At 37.4% G+C, this 18,015-nt stretch overlaps 2 protein-coding genes across 2 annotated transcripts in view; one reads left to right on the top strand and one right to left on the bottom strand.

The window, feature by feature from the left end:
- The window catches only part of LOC129767683 (low-density lipoprotein receptor-related protein 6), a 111,857-nt gene that overhangs the window by 64,339 nt on the left and 29,503 nt on the right, over positions 1–18,015 (top strand). The window lies entirely within an intron of this gene.
- On the bottom strand, positions 11,184–12,589 carry LOC129767684 (uncharacterized). The gene is made up of 2 exons (XM_055768815.1): positions 12,454–12,589; positions 11,184–12,387 (listed from the first exon to the last, which is right to left on the bottom strand). Exons 1-2 carry the CDS (start codon positions 12,474–12,476, stop codon positions 11,439–11,441), a joined length of 972 nt encoding a protein of 323 aa, XP_055624790.1. The 5' UTR covers positions 12,477–12,589; the 3' UTR covers positions 11,184–11,438.

Here is an 18,015-nt window from a genome sequence, read left to right as displayed (position 1 = left end):
CCATAATTCAAACAATCAACTGATGGTTAACCCATCATCTTCTCAATCATTTTCCTCGTCTACGTTTTCAATTTTCCTTATAAATTTGGCTGCTGTATAGTTCAAATTTGGTGTGGCCCGCCCGGCCGAGTTTCGTCAGGACGAATCGATTCATCGTTGGTTCCGTTGAAGAAGTACTAATTTTATTTACTTATTTTCCCCTAGTTTTTCCTTAGCTGGCCAATTAAAGAAATCTTGATTTCCTCAGTGGTTAAACCTCTGAAGAATTTGAATATAATCAAAATCATAATACGGGTGAACATAATTTTTGAGTTCACTCTCTCAATTTTGTTATTCTCAATCCTTCAAACAACTCACAGTTCATTCTATAGTTGAGTTCATTAAATAATATTAACGCTTCATTCAGTTTAAGGAAGGGTTTTTTCTCCACTAAATATTTTTTTAATAGAACTATGTCTAGGAAACGATCGCGTCACGCGAAATTTGTTCGCTTATTCCTCAGTCATTTCTCGATGGATTCGCGAGTTTGATTCCGCATCAATCGATTTGGACCCCCGACAATTCCTAACAGCTTTTTTTCCAACATTTAATTATTTGAAAATTGTATTGAAATTATAGCTTCCAATTTTTGATATACTTGGGCAGACCGCAAGACGATTACCTAATACGGACTTCGTTACCAATCGGGCTCATTATACATGCGGGCCGCTGGGTGTTTCCCCAGCATGGGCTTCCATATCAAGCAACATAAAAAATAGTCACTTATGGTAGAAGAAAACTGCAAAATTTAAAGCCTCTCAAAAAAACAAAGAACCAAGCACACACTAATGATCATCACGATGTCGGCAGCCAGTCAGGCGACGAGTTGGTTAAAGTTGGCTTTTTTCGAGACCTTAAGTTCAGAAGAAGTTTTCTACATTGAACTTTTTCAAGGCTAGAGATGAATGAACTGTAAAACAATTTCCATTCCCATTTTTTCTGGTTATAATATTTGATTTTTCTAATCTGTTTATCAATCATTTCTTTCATTTTCAATGATCAGTGTTCGATTTTCTAACAATCTCAACATTCTTGCCTTTTAATTTCCAGTCTTTCTGATTATTTGGTCGGCGTTCAGTCAGACCGGACTAAGTAACAAAATAAGAAAAAAATAGTTGATAGTAGCAAACAATCAAGAATTTATTAGCCTACCTTCTACTTTTATCAGATCAGATAAATTGATTTTGACTGATCAGCAAAAACTGATGATAGTGTGCAGTCAGAGTGGACCAAGTGCATACAACCATAGCGACTAGAGGGAAGCCAGGTTTTTTCTGCCAACCCGAAAATGGAAGAAATTTCAAATGAAATATTTGATTTCTCTGCATCAGAAGATTATCCTCTTCGCCCTTTAATGAACACGGAAAAGTAAGTAATATTGAAACACAATGTATATGTTATTCAGACAATTCATAGTTGATCGATTATATTACTCTATCTTGTTCAGACAGAGGGAACCAAGTGCCATAAAGTAAAAAGTTGTGATTACAAAAATTTTCGTGATCGATTTCAAATCCAACCATGATCTTTCATAGACTGCAAGTACTCTTTTTCAAATTCACGTTTATCGTTGAACATATTTTTTAAGAAAATCAAGAATTGTACTATTTTAAGTATGTTCTAATCGATTATTTTCGGTAAGTAAAATACTGTTTCAAGCCATAAAACCGGCTTGTTTGATTGTATAACTTTAGTGGAAAAAAAATCTACAGTTGAAAATTCGCTTCGACTGCGTACTGAATAAATTATATGATTTCATCATCAAATTGTTCAGCCAGAGTGGACCAAGTACACACAGCCTATCGTAAAACCCTTTTGATTGAATTTAAAAAGATTTTTTTTTGTAATAATATGATTACTCGACCTTGTTAAATAGTAACTAAGAGCTGTAGAAAAACAATTGGCGAGAATGATCGAAAACTAGTTAAACTACACAGCTTCAAACTTTGAGTTCGATTTACTCGAAATCATAATTATGTTACTTAGTTCGGCCTGACTGAACACCGACCTTTTTTCTATTTAATTTTCTCTTTTTTTGTGTGCCTTGCAGTGTTCTGTTTTTCAATTTTTATTCAATACATCCGGTATCGAACTTGTATTTCATGCTCTCGACTCCTTTTTTATGGAGCTTTTCAGTTTTTATCATAAAAAATTCAAACAGTTCTATTTCTACTAATCAGGATGTTCAGATATTCAAATCTCCAAATCTTAGGTTACATATTTAATAATAGTTCAATCGGAAACAGAATCCCGTAACATTTTGTGATTTTGACAAACAATTCGGTAATGTTTATCATGATAACACGTACACGCAATAGGCCAAATAATGGATTGAAAGCTACGAAAAAACATTGTTTCAATCTGCTTCTCCAATAGAACATTATTTGTTTATCCAATTCATGGATTCTCACATCACAAAATCGAGAAAAGTGTATTAAATATGATTTTTATTTTTTTATTTTTTTTTATTATTTCTTTCCATTAATTCTCACTTTCCTCTGAGATTTCATTTTCGCTTCCAAGGATTCAACCAATAATTTCACACTAACAAATTTGTTTTTTGGAGTCTTATCTTATGGAATGTGTCACTAGTTCTTTCATGCCGTTCGTGACGATTTGCCCATCTCTACCATGGAGGCTAACACCCGAATTGTATGCAAACAAGTATTTATTGAAATTCTCCCCAGTGCAAGAAGCGAGTAAAATCTATAAAAACCTGTCTACATTATTCCTTAAATTTAACTTGTTTCAATATTTAAACTATTCGTGATATAATCAAGAAAATTGCTGAATAAATTTCCTATCTAGTGGTATATAATATAACAGATATCGCAATAACAATTTTTGAAATCTCTTAATTTTTCGTTACATTTTTCGTAGAGTGACCCCCCTTCATAGGAATCAAAGACATAGTCCTATGCCAAAAAGTTAATCGTGAGCGGGACGAAGTTCGCCGTGTAAGCTAGTTTTTTACACTTTTTTATTGAAATTATTGAAAAATAATCATCAAAGACGAAGGATAAATTTTTCGTTTAAAAGACAATATTTCCGTATTGGAAGGTCCTACAGGAAAATTATATGAATCAAATGCTGGTTGATCCTTCTCCCGACTCATGTCCAATCACTGTTCGTTAGACGCGCTACTCTTTCGTATTAATCTTGCCGACAACAATCTTTGTGTTTGTGGCCAAGGTTACCATGACATCGAGCACGTTGTTTGGTCGTGCGAGCTGTATCTTCTCGCCAGATCGAATTTAGAAGACACCCAAGGAAGGCAGCCCATGGTGGCTCGGTTAGACCTTGATTACATGTCCCAAATATATGTATTCCTTAAAGCTATCGATCTTCGTGTGTGGTTGTCCTTATATCCTTATTTTTTCCTTTTCCTTTGTGAGAGATCGGATCCCTTCTTAAGAATAAGAAGAAATGTAAATACATATTAGATATAAGATAGGTTTAAGGATTGAGTGTGATTGAGAGTGTGAGTGTGATCATTGTCAACATATCCTCATATCCCCTCCTTTTCCTGAAGAAAATATGTCACCCTTCTAAACTCGAGTCGACCGCGAGTAATCGGTTTCCTATATTATTAACATTAGAGTTAAGGAAAAATGTATATATACTAGTAACAATACAATAAGGAGTTCGGCTCCTTTAAACTTATGTAACTGAGCCTGTAAAAATAAACGATTTAAAAAAAAAAATGCTGGTTGATACGGCTAATTGGATTTGCTATTGAGTTAGTTGACAGAAAATAGTGTTAGTCCAAAAATTTTTCGAAATAAATCATTTTTTCATCCGATTTCTACACAAGATAAAAATTAGTTCGTAAAATATCCCAAAATCATCTCTATGCGCTCATTCTATGTAAAGGGTCATCCATTAGCGACTTGGTAGTTTTGTGACTTCGTGTGAACGAACTCTTAAAACTTTTTAATGGTCTGTCAATGTCAAAACGTTTGTCAAAATCAACATTTTCATCATGGAGAAGTACAGGAGCCAGCAACGCCTAATAATTATTAGAAAATAACTTACCAAATTCGGAGTCGGTGATTGCAACTTTAAGAGCGCTTCCTACAATTTTCGGCCGTAATAATTTTTCAATCGGCAGGCTGTGCATAGTTTATTGACCAAATTCGAGACCACTTTTGCGCTGTTGGATGTTCCCGTGCCAACGAGAAGCCACCCCGCACGAAACACCCGAAACGACCCAAATCAGTCAATTGTAGGCGTTCTCGAGAATTGGGCATCTCGCAAACCTCATGGTGGCGTATTTCGCGAAAAAAAAATTTGGGCTACATCCTTACAAGATCATATTGACTAAAGAACTAAAGTCACTTGACCATATGAATCGCCGAAGCTTCTCCGATTGGGCTCTGGCGAATCTTGAAGAAAATGATGTTTTTCATAACAGAATCATCATCAGCGATGAGGCTCATTTCTGCATAAATGGAAATTGTCAACAAGCAAAAAAAAAACGTTATTGGTCAGGTGTAAATCCACATGTGTTTCAAGAAACTCCATTGCATCCGCAAAAAAATTATTGTTACCAGAGGAGTGATTGGACCGTATTTTTTCGTCGAATGAGAACGACCATGATAACGTCAATTGAGAACCTTATCGCGACATGTTGGAAGACTAATTTTGCCAAGAATTGGCAAAATTCAAGAAGATGTCAGGTCACTGGGCTATGCCGACAAACCTGCAACTTTAGAAGAGCTCAGGACAACATCGAGTAGTGGAAAATTGGGTCCAACTCGATCGTTGTAAACGGACCCGTGGACTGTGTTCTATTTTCTATAAAAGTTGACAAGTCCTTAATGAAAGACCTGTCACAACAAATTGTATTTTATTTGTAATGAAAAAATCGGCAACAATAATGAAGAAATGATAAATAGAAAATTGAAATAATTAACATGCAACATCATACAACGAATATGAAATATAAAAACTATAAACAAGTCAAAACATATTCCGGAGTCAACTTTCACCCGTGAACCCGGGAATAAATCATCAACAACCGCAGCAAACCAATGACGTCCAGAGAAACCACTCAGGGTGAGAACAGTCTCCCATCTCACCCAAAACCATTGCGGGGGTATATGTATTTATCGACACCTCCTCAATTTTTTGCTCTTTCCGAGCGAACTCACTGTTGCAGGCAGAGGAAGAAATATAGCAATTTTTGTTTCGCACCTTCATGGTGCTCATGCGCATTTAGTTGCGATGTGTCCCTCCCGCCCATTTTGCCATCCGACGCCATCGTCTTGCCAGCAATGAGCGCGCAAACGAACGGTCTCCATCACGTCTCGGACGGGGAGATTTGCCGTCGCCGCCACAGCATCACTGTGTAAATGCATAAATAATTTTGATACGAAACACGGTATTTAATTCCCATATTTATGGCGGTCTATTTATATCACCCTCACACACACACGAGGGTTGAGCGTGAAATTTCTTCTCGCCCCAAAGTACAACAAGGCGGCGGCGTTGGTGGAGGAGGCGGTCACGGTGCCGACAGGTTCCCACCGAGTTCAACATTAAATCAGGGAGAAACAAATGAGTACATACGAATACGAGTTCCTGGCAGTTTTGGAGGTGGGTAGGTCACCTCCGGAACGAAGGGATGAGAGGGGGGAACCACTGGAGGCGAAGATCGATTGATCATGTGGCTTCGACAGACAGGCCAAATAGCATGGAATCGCGCAAGGGGAGTGGGTACATGCGTAGGAACACAACGCAGCAATCGCTCGCAATGTACTACAAATTGTTTGCGCTGATTTTCTGAGAGGGCGGAATTTATTGCCCTGTTGATGTGCTCAGGCTTGAACGAAGCTAAGGATGATGCGATGGGCGGTGGGGTAGGGAACGAAAATAATAGCATGCATTACCTGGGAGATTTCAATCGTTGCTCTTCGGAGAAAGGACCCGAGCTGTTATACATTGTAACCATCTATGTTTGACTGAAGAAGGTCAGGTCAACCTTTCTTATTACAATGCTTTGCGCAAATAACCGTCTTGTTAAACGGGAGATAATATTGATATCGGAGTGTGACATTTTTTTTCTCAATGGCATTTTTATGAATACTTAATTTAGATTCCGATGTCAAATCACGGATTTGATTATATTTTCAGAACAAACTAAAAAATGCTGCGAGTCTTAAAATTTACATGCTCACATTCATCAGCTTCCGAGCTCGATAAGTATTGAGAGCAGAGTTCGACGATTGATTGATTGATTTTTGTAATATAGAAGCTTTAAAATTCAAAGTTCCTTCGTATCTAATTAGTTTTGAAAAAGGCCAATTTGAAAAACTTAACATAAACTTGGCCCTGAGAAGGGCCATTTTAGACGATGTCACTGGGTGCCACTTGCTGAAAGACGTGGTCCTACGTCAATACAATCAACATCTCCGGTGTCCGTTAATCATCCTTTAATTAGGAACAAGTTATTAAAAAAAATATTCCCCAGCAAATGCAACCAATTGCACGTTACCAAGTCTGTTGAGTACCTCAGATATTTGTTTTTGACGACCTCAGCATTTGAAATCTTTAGTAAGACTCTTTTACTATATTATCTACTAGGTAGTGGAGTTCATGGGTGTAATAAAATAGAAATGCAAATACCTGCTCAGAAGTACCTTTTTTGTTTTTATGTTTAAAGTTGGTAGTGCCAAGAGAATATATCAATAACATCAAATTAAGAAGCTCCATTTGTGTGTTTGGATTTTTCGCATACATTCATTTTGACGTGGAACTACGTCTAACCGGAATATATGGGGGTAAAATGAAAACCTTAACACAGAACATGCTGGAAAAAAATAAAGATTTCGAGCGCCTCTAACTCGAACATTCCTCAATAGATCGGAAAGATGTTTGCATCAATTGATGGGAAATATTTCTACCCATCTATCACAGGTAATAAAATGTTATTTTTCATGAAATAAGCAATTGAATAACTGTAAAATGTCAAGCGTTACCTAAACACCCTAACTGCCAAGTTTAGATTTGCCCGATTTACGGTTTCCCCAACACAGTCTTCAAAACCAAGTAGCCTGGGGAAATCGGCATTTCAAATACATGCAAGTAGAGAGTACTTTTGTTCCCACTGGAATGTGTTTCACTAACACGGACTTCTAAACCACGGAACCGGAAGAAATCGGCATCAGGGTTGCCATTTTTAAATCTGTGTTTCTGGTCTCAAAAAATCTTCTTATCTGAGTTTATTCTCAGAAAATCTGTATCGAAATTAACACTTTGCGGTCTTTCGTCTGCTCTCAGCCACCACAGCAAAGAAGTGTACTAATATTATAATTTATGCTACAATATATCAGTTCAAACTTTTTCTAAATGAATTTTAATTTCTTGTGAACTTATTCATGAATCAAAACGGTACTACTGTGAGTAATAGATAACGGTACTCAGTATGAATAAAAGTTGTCATCCATGCTTAACTCCATGTGTTGTGGCACTGTGTAGATGTAAGGAGCATTGTTCTGTATGTTCAAACAGAAAGATAAAAGGCGAAAGACACCAAACTAATTATTTTTGAGATGCATGAGAAAAATACCACACGAAGAAGAATTATAGCAAGCGCTTTGAGGCACCCCTAAATCATGTCCGATTGAACTGATATTTTGCACAGCTAATTTATTTTAGCCAATAAACAAAATTAATATGGTCGGTTCTCTAAATTCGATGATGATTTTTTTCAATTTCGTTCTCTCTTTTTCTGTTTTCTCTCTGTCTTTCTTCTATCTCACTCTCCTTTCTTCACCTTTTTTTCTCTTTCATTTAAGATAAATATGATAAATAATACTCAAATTTCTGGGAAACGTTTCGAGGGAGCATAAATGTATTTAATGAAAAGTGAAAATCTAGTGAATCCAATTTTTTTTCTCATTTGCTAGTGCATACGACCTATTCGCCAATTTTTTATGTCGCAGGGTGTTTCTTTTTTCTCTTGGAAGCAGTTTGTTGATTAGACGGAATTTTTTGCACTCTCGGTGAAGAATTCTATTAATGTGAGTTTTTCAATTCTTTGAAAATAGCGAATATTCAGTCTGACCGACGGAAAGTGTCTTTTTATAACATTTATATATTTTTTTGCCCCCTTCTTGCCAATTCCAGAGAGTCGACTTCCGTCAAAAAAAATAGAAATAACAGTAGATCTCGACGTTTCATGCAATTTGAAGACACACCCCTCCCCCTTGGGAAATTTTCGAGCTCCAAAAAAACAAAACTTTGAGCATTTTGAGGCACCCCTAAATCATGTCCAATTGTGCCGAAATTTTGAAAGTTTTGAACAGGTCTTTTTTCGGGACATTAAACAAAATGTACATGGTCTGTTCTCTAAATTCGATTATGATTTTTTTCCATACATTCATGTTCGTGTAAACGTCTTTGGCACCACAAAGAAATATATCGCTTCTCCGGTCTATAATACAGAACTTCTCTCGGCATCTACAGGGTATCGGCCGCCGCGCGTTTAGGAGGACGATCTAACAGAGAGCCAAAAAAAGAGAAATATAAGAGAGAAAAAATGGAAAGAAATAAAAGAGAGAAAAAGGAGAGATAGAGGAAGAGAAAAAAGAGAAAGAGAGAGATAGATAGAAATAAGAGACAGAGAAGATTAGAAAAAGAGAGAGAGAGAAATAAATAAGGAAGATAAATAGAAAAGAGAAGAGAGAGAAAAAAGAAGAGAGAGAGGAAGAGAGGGATATGATAAAAAGAGACAGAGGAGATTACGAAAGAGAGAGAGAGAGAGAGATGGGGAGAGGGAGAGAGAGAGAGATGGGGAGAGGAAGAGAGAGAGAGATGGAGAGAGGGAGAGAGAAAGAGAGAGAGAGAGATGGGGAGAGAAAGAGAGAGAGAGAGATGGGGAGAGAGAGAGAGAAAGAGAGAGAGAGAAAGAGAGAGAGAGAAAGAGAGAGAGAGAGAGAAAGAGAGAGAGAGAGAGAAAGAGAGAGAGAGAGAGAAAGAGAGAGAGAGAGAGAAAGAGAGAGAGAGAGAGAGAAAGAGAGAGAGAGAGAGAGAGAGAGAGAGAGAAAGAGAGAGAGAGAGAGAGAGAGAGAGAGAGAGAGAAAGAGAGAGAGAGAAAGAGAGAGAGAGAGAGAAAGAGAGAGAGAGAGAGAGAAAGAGAGAGAGAGAGAGAGAGAGAGAGAGAAAGAGAGAGAGAGAGAGAGAAAGATAAAGAACGTTATATATGGAGAGAGAGATAGATAACGAGAGATATAGAGAGAACAATAATAGAGAGAGAGAGAAGAGTAATACTCTCTTATGGTCCAGGAAAAAAATCTTTAGTGTTGTCATTGACGTTTGTGTTGCTGGATCATGACTTTGGTGCTGTCGATGGTGGATTCTGGTGAGCTTTTAAATTACTTGTGTACACTATTTTGCAATTCCTTCTCACTTCCTTTTGGTTTCTTCTTTTGTCCTTGACTTGTTTTACTGAGGCTTTGTACTTGAACATTCATTGGAGGTATTAATTCACTATAAATAGATCAGCTGTAGACCACATCCAAATGAATGATTCGTTGTGTTTATTCAGAATGTACTCACTGAAACGAAAAAAAAACTATGAAACATATTTCTGTATATTCTTTACATGTACAAAAATATTTTTATCACGCTGCATGTTCACGCATTTTTCATGCATTAAAAAAGGTTTTAAAAAGTTTTCACATTCACGAGCTTGCTATAGTTAAATGAAAATTTTAAATTGATCGATCGGTTAGTTGGGCTGGATATATTGAGAAAACCGCAACAGCAATCTTCAAAAAACAACAAAAACATCGAGAGAAACAATGTTTCAAGTTATGCGCCTTGTACGGCTAGGAGGGGATAACGGGTTATAAATAGCTGTAGCTTCAGTTCTAGTACTTTGCTCTCAATGACATTTCGAGAGAATATGTGGAGAAAATTGCGTTGTTTATGACTAAAAATGGTTTTTTTTATCCCCGCTGACATATATAAATTTTAATACGTGTTCAGAATGCGAATTTTGAGCATGGAATTTGAAAATTGAACTTTTAAACCAGGAATCAAGAAATGAATTCTAAAAACTGATGGTTCAGAGACACCGTTCAAGGTTCCAAAAATTTGGAATTTTCGGTTCCGACAACAAAGTCTAGAATGAGGTCCCATCAACCCGAAGATGGTCAGAACCGAATGCCACAAACCCCGAATATAACATATACCCGTATAATGAAGGGAATGTTAATTAAAAATCGGGAAATTAGCATCTGGTATCTGAAACTTTGAATTCAGCAGCGCAAAACTGTAATTTCTAGTATAGAATTGCAAGTTTTGGAATTCTCTCCGGAATCTCGCTAAACTGCGACCACCAAAGTCCTTAAAACAATTTAATTAAATGAAACAAGAAAATACTTTTCATTCATATTTTTAGTTCCGGGTTTCATGTTATTTTTTCTCCTTAATATTGATTCTTTAAACAGCGTTATCAAACATGATGCAGGATAATAAGCAAGATCAGGTAAGCCAACATATCCAATATCAAGATAAGCGAATTCTTCGCCCGATGAAATTCCGACCCAGGTAGCGACTCGATGTCATATCAAGTTAATTAGTGCAAAATAAGAACTGTTTCACGGTCTTTCGCTTGTTTTCAATTCTACAGTCCATCGTTTCATGTACTAGCCTAGTTATCGGAGGAGGTGCACACTTCGCGCGTCAAAGATTGCCACTCGGTAAATGGCGTCAAAGCGGAACGCCATTTCGTAAATCAATCTCCCCGTGTGGTTTACGTTCGTTTCCACGCGAGAAACCGAGAGCAACTCTGAACTCTATTCACACATAACCACATTCGATCTGGTTTCAAGTTTTCCGTGTACCAACAACAAAGGAAGCTACTCACGTTGATGAACCCGCGTTTATGCACGGCTTGCACAAATAAAAACGCAACAAAGTTAAGTACCCGTGAATTATGACATTGATGGGTTTCCTCACCCCAAAAATGCCTGCTGCGCCGCACAGAGCGCACCAACCAGGAGAGGGGATATTTTGATCCTGTTTGATAAGTGCGCCAGACAGACACACAATCATCAAAGCGGAAGGAAGCAAACCAAATGAAACGATCATAATTCCACGACCCAACGAGCGTGTGGAAAAGATAAACACAAAGGGAAGGAACAGAGACTCAAGCATTTGTATTCATAACTCACAATACAATTCATAATTCATGTTTCACACCCCTCGAATGAAGGCTTGTGTGAGGGCTATTAGCCGTTTAACCTGACTGTCCTAATTACATGGTTTTGAGGTTCATATTTTCTTTTTCGGATAGGGAGAGATACACGTGGTCTATAATGCCACAAATTGGCGGGGTTTGTGTCGGATATGTTTCCTGCCGGGAGGATTACCGTCACCAAATTTTTCCTTTATTGTACGGTGGCAGGTGGTGCATCTGTCTCAGTAGCAAGTAGATATTCTTGAAATGCTGGATCAGTTCTATCGCCAACGCAGCAAAACTCCTGCTGTTCCACATTGTCGGTAGAGGGACAAGGTTGCAACATTTCGGCCGGAATTCTTTCTTTCTTCAGCGATTCGTTCGCGTACTTTATCCAGTCACAGTTCAGTCGGTTGTTGTATAGCTCCAGCATTTGTAGCTCTTCAAACCGTTCCAAACCAATAATGAATCTGAGCTTATTGGTGGTCAAACTGAGTCGCTTTAAATTCGGCATTCGCCAAAGACGCGTGTCGACTGCCCTGAGGTTGTTATCGTTCAAAGATAGCGACGTTAGATTCGCCAGAGACACTGACTTAGTGACCACCACCTCTGCTATCTTCTGTCGAACTAATCCAATGTGTATCAGTTGAGACAAGCCATCGAACTGGCCCAAATCAACGGATTCAATGTTGCAGCCATACATCTCAAAGGAAATGAGTTCGGTTAATTGGTTGATATTGGCGGGAGTCGCGTCGAAGGAGCAGTTCCACGCGTTGAACACTCGGAGGTTGTACTGATCGACATTTTGGTCGATAGCGACACCACGAGTTTGGCTGCCGAAAAGCACTAGTTTCTCCAAGCCAGGCCAAATCTGCAGCTCTGGGACGTGACCTCCGAATACGATGAGATCCTTCGCGGTGTTTTCGAGTCGGTTCTGCAGCTCTCGGGAAACGTTGGCAGCTATTTCTGGTTTGTACAAAATGATGGTGGATTCACTTGGGAAGATTACATCTTCCAGTGCAGAGCTGTCCGCTATCGACAAATCACGGATGATGCATCCCTCGTGCAGTAGCCGATTTTCGGGTCGTTCCTCGAAATCCTCCGAGCAAGCGAGGTTTAATGCCGTTGAATCCGTTATCGTTTTGACTATCAGGAAAATACTGGAAACGAGGAAAATTTGAATATATATTTTTCACTTCCACAAATTGTACAAAATAACATCTTACAAGATTGCACTCAGTTTCATCATGCTGCCACGAGTTTGTTTTCGCTACTGAGTGCGAGAGTTTCACCTTCTTCCAAGATCAGTACTAATGCCGCAGATAATAGAATATTTTATTCAATAACATCATGACATAATGTGCGTTCTACCAACGACGTTTGTATGAAAGGTATTGCACTAACTCGACACGTTACAATTCAAATGTTATCGCTTTTGATGAAATATGATTGCGTAACAATGCTGATTGAAGACTTTTTGACGTGGGACTACGTTTAACCGGAATATATGGGGGGTAAAATGAAAACCTAAACACAAAACACGCAGGAAAAAATGAATTGCTTGCAGCAATTGACAAGGAATATTTCTACGCATCTATCACAATTTACAAAATGTAATTTTTCATTAGATAAACAATTGAATAACTGTAAAATGTTAAGCGTTATCTAAACGCCCTAACTGCCTCGTATTGATTGGCCCGATTTACCGTTTCCCCAACACAGCCATCAAAACCAAGCAGCATTGGGGAAATCGGCATTGCAAATACATGAAAATGGGGGGACTTTTGTTCTCACCGAAATGTGTTCCCTAACACACACTTCAAAACCAAGCAGCGTTGAAGAAATCGGCATTGCAAGCACATGAAAGTAGGGGGAGCTTTTGTTCCCACCGAAATGTGTTCCCTAACAGAGATTTCGGTCCCTGGAGAGAATCGGTATTGCAAACTCATGCAAGTTGGGGGGTACAGGGAAACTTCGATATAACGTACCCTTGATATAACGTCACTCGATATAACGTACATTTTACCTCGATATAACATACACATTATCAAGGCCAAAAAAATATTATTCTTTGCATATTTTTTTTTTCTGAAAGAACAATAAATTATCTGTATTTAGATACTACAGTTTGTGTTGTAACTTTAACCAATCCCGAAATACAACTTTTTTGTGATTCAAGATTCTAAATGAATCAAACTTCAATCAACAGAACGAAGGGAAACATCTTGGGAAAGTTGGCTTCGTTTTCTAATTGAATTTATTCATCAACCTTACTCAAACAGCAACACAATAAAGTAATATAAGCTACGTTTCAGAGTTCTTTATTATGCTTCTATATAACGTACAATTCGATACAACGTACAATTTTGAAAGTAAAATGTACGTTATATCGAAGTTACCCTGTATTTTGTTCCGACTAAAATGTGTTTCCCTAACACAGACTTCAAATCCACGGAGCGTCGGGAAATAGGCATTGCAAATTCATGCAAGTCAGGGGTATTTTTGTTCCGACTGAAATGTGTTTCCCCACCACAGACTTCAGAACCAAGGTGTCTGGGGAAATCGGTATTGCAAATACATGCCAGTCGGGGGCATTTTTGTTCCGACTGAAATGTGTTTGCCTAACACAGACTTCAAAACCAAGTTTTCTGGAGAATTCGGCTTTGCAAATAAATGCAAACTGCGAGTACTTTTGTATTCGCTTGCCTTGGTGCAGACTAGAATATGTTTCCCTAACACGGTCTTTTAAACTTAGGAACCTGGGAAAATCGTGCAGACACTAGAGATGAATGAACTTTCAAGTTTCAAGCAAATTCGCAGTTCGAGAAGTACGAACACTTGAGAGATGCAATCGGGATCTTGACATAGGACTGTGATTGTGTGTAGTAATTGCATTTGAATTGAGTTTTTTTCATTGTTCAAAATCTGTATTTTATTCTTTTTTGATTCATCAAATGGAGTCCCTGGAAAATATGAGTGAGTATACCCTTTCGAACTTCTAAATCAGCAGCCAGTTAAATTCATTAATTGCATTTTTTACATAACCCAACAACATGCTCGATATAATGACATCTTGTTCCACAATTTCATAAATTGTTGGTAGCCAGACCTGCACGATAAAACGTGAATTGAGCACAAATTGATTGAAGAACAACCTAAACTTAAATCTAATAAAATCTCTATCAACGTTGACCATTTTGAGAGAGGTTAGGTGAAATCATCCAATATCATCAAGATCATTTCTAGATCATCTCTTCATTGATTCTGACAACTGATAAATGCCTATTATCGACAAATCGAGAATAATTCATAATACGCATCTAATCTCATTGTGAGCTAACGCCGAATTGTAGGCAAAAAGATTGCTCGTTGCGTTGTGGTGGAAAAACCGAGTGACCAGTAATATCGAAAAACACCCATTTTAATTGTAAAATTATTAATTTTCCTTTACTATATTGACTGTTTATGTCTGAAGCAAAAAAAAATGCTGGATAAATTCCCTGTCTAATGGTATACAACACAACATTGGTCGCAATAACGATTTTGAGTAATATGAGTTTGAAAACTCTTAATAAATCGTTACATTTTTCGTAGAGTTACCTCCTATATAGAAATCAAAGACATAGACCTATGTCAAAATAATCGTTTCATAATTCTTTCGTTCACATATTTTGTCCTAGGCATCATACCAAACGTAAAAGGACTGTCATTAAATTTACTTGTAACGAAGAACATGATCTATCACAATGGATTAATTGACCTTACATGGCGTAGGTTCAATCTTTTTACTCACAAAGCAAATATATCGCTTTCAATTGAATTCGGAAATCGTTTCATTCAATCAATAATTTAATCAATACAAACAAATGATTCCTAAGCTGAGGTAGTCCCACGTCAACCTGGCAGTTATATCATAGATATAACCCATCCATTTTTTTCTACTTAAAACCGTGTCAGCACCAGAAGTAGAAAAATACCCAACTGCCATTTTTAAGCAAATATTATGCATCCAGTAGAAGAATGACAACAACAGAAACGAAAACGACAAAAGTATATTCTGTAGCAACAAAAAAAAAGAACCATAATCGCCGTTTCCAACAAACGATGAGGGAGCATTATCATCTGCAGTAACCATTGCGTCATTGTTTTCAACATCAAAGTTTAAATGCAGGAAAAACTGCATCCCATTTTCAATCCGGTCAATTTAACGTTCAGTGCAGTAGGATGCTCCGCTCATCCGCAGCTAGTTTGCTTTCCGTCGGGAGACCACCCCATGGTCGGAAAATGGAACACACGGTCTCTTGTCACATACCACCGCTTGTTTACACCCCATACCGCCTGCACCGGTGGAAGGTTTTAATAACTTGTGGAAAACGTCGTCGCCTATGCGAAGCGGCAACAGGGAAAACACTGGCTTTTTATGTTTCGAGACTGGAACTGAGATAAGCGTGGAGGGACAACATCAAAGAAAAGTGTTTGGGCGGCTGTATTCAGGACGTTGTTTGTGCGTTCGATATGGTAGCGGTAGATTTAGGTTCTAGAAATCTAGAAGAAAATCGATATGAAAATATTAAAGCTGATTTTGACAATGAATGTATCTTGCTTCCAGTTGTTAATGATAATAAAACTCGGCAATTTATTTTTGATAAAATAGCCGGTCTTGGGTTGAATCAAATAAACAATGTTCATAATCGACAGAAATGCTTCTTGGGTTTCTTGTTGACGAATATGACCGAAGATTTTTGTGTGACTGAAGTGACTAAACAAAAGTGGAGAATCATTAACTCCACTTTGGAAAAATGAAGCCTTCCACACAGCTATCGAATATTCTATATTTATAGATAACACTCAAAAACCATTTGATTAAGAATTTGAGTCTCTGATTACACTAAAGCAAATTACCAACCAATCAAGTGTAAGCTTAACTATATCAATTGGCAGAATTTAGTTAGAAGTGTGGAAAACATTGAGGTAGCAGTGACGACTTTTTACTCGATGATCAATGAAATTATAGAGTAGGAGATACCAACAAAACGAAATAGGAGAAATATAAACACAAAATATTCGATTTGGTTCAATCAAAACATGAAGAATCTATAAAATAAAAAACAGAAGGAACATAAAATTTATAAGAAATACAAATCAGACGCTAATCTCGTTGAGTTGAGCTGTAAATATCTGAACAGCTCAACTTAACTGTTAAAAGCGCTTTTGAAGATTACAACTTAAAAACAGAGTCGGACATAAAGTCTAACCCGAAAAGTTTCTTTAATTACATTAAAACAAAATTAAAAAGCAATGGTATTCCATCACGTATGCACCTTGACGATACCGTGGGGAATTTGCAACCACTTTGCAACATTTTTTTAAGAAGTTTATATTGAAACAGCTGAGGAGGACCGAGATCGTGACTTCTTTACATTTCTTCCAGAATTTCCATGTGATGTTACATTGAACTTACATTGAAATTTTTGACGCATTAAATAAGCTGGATGTCTCGAAAGGGCCAGGTCCTGACGGAATCTCACCGGTTTTTATAAAAAATTTGGCATCTGAATTAACTCATCCACTTTTATGGCTTTTCAATAAGCCATTGGAATCAGAAAGGTTCCCAAAAATATGGAAAAACTCTTTTTTTTTTATATTCAAATCAGATAATAGATCCGATGTAAGAAATGTAACCCGTTAAAATTGTAAGCCTTGTCTTAGTGAGGGTCGTGAAGTTCACACATTGCACAATAATTCAAAATTCAAAGGTTGTTTTTTTTTATTTCGTATATTTAAGAGATTTTTATCGTGAAATGAAACGTCTTCGTCTCTGCTATAGAAAAAAGATTCAAAAATCCATTATAACACTGATATTCTGTATTTTCGATGGTAAGAATGTAGAATACGAAAAAAATGTTGTTCTCAAATGATTATATTTGGTTTCGAAAACGAGAGTATAACACTTCGAGTGCAAGGTTTTGAACGTCTCTAAGGAAGATAATCACGTCTCTTTTCAGGCTGAACGGAGTGGTATGAAAATCACACCACTCGAAAGATAAAATGTCCAAGAGTTAAATTCTGGTTAATTATTATTGGCTCGAAAACTTGTTTCAATCATTTAAATCACATTCGCCCGCTCGTAAATCCATTTAGTTGTGATCACTAAATGACGGGAGAATGGTCTCGTTCACTCGCCTTAGCACTATTCTCTTCGCTCTAAATCCTATTTCTTTTCTGCCGCCTGACTGTATGGAGGCTTCAACAAAAAAGGAAGTATCGATGATAATTCAATGCAAATTGCGTACAAATGGTGCTATTCGCTATGCATTCGATAGCGGAGAATACGAAATGTTGGATATGGTGCTGAAAATATTTCACCTTACCAAGAAAAAACACATTGTCCAAGCAGCAGTCATTTTCATTGTCAAAGCAGCAGAATGAATATCATTTGTTCAAGAATGTCGTAGTCGATCAATGATTCTAATTGGCGGGGAGGTCGGATTGTCGGAATAAGTAAGGGTATGATTTGCGCTGGGTATCCTGGGTATCCTGAGATCCTATAGGACCACCATCCAGCTCTAAAGAATTGAATTTTATATATTTCCTTATGTTCAAGATTTATGCTCATCCACTTACACACTTACAAGAAGGATGTTAAGCAAACTTTAAAAATATCCATTCAGTCAACCATTGAGAATTGATTTAGATGTAACTTCAGACAAATGATAGCTAAGCCAAAGGAAGTCCTACGTCTACCTTGCGGTCCAATTTCAAACGCTTTTCATGATGGAATGATGAGG

The sequence above is a fragment of the Toxorhynchites rutilus genome, chromosome 2, assembly GCF_029784135.1.
Source record: "Toxorhynchites rutilus septentrionalis strain SRP chromosome 2, ASM2978413v1, whole genome shotgun sequence".
In the NCBI taxonomy this organism is placed as follows: domain Eukaryota; kingdom Metazoa; phylum Arthropoda; class Insecta; order Diptera; family Culicidae; genus Toxorhynchites; species Toxorhynchites rutilus.
This window is presented reverse-complemented; position numbering and strand designations above follow the sequence as displayed.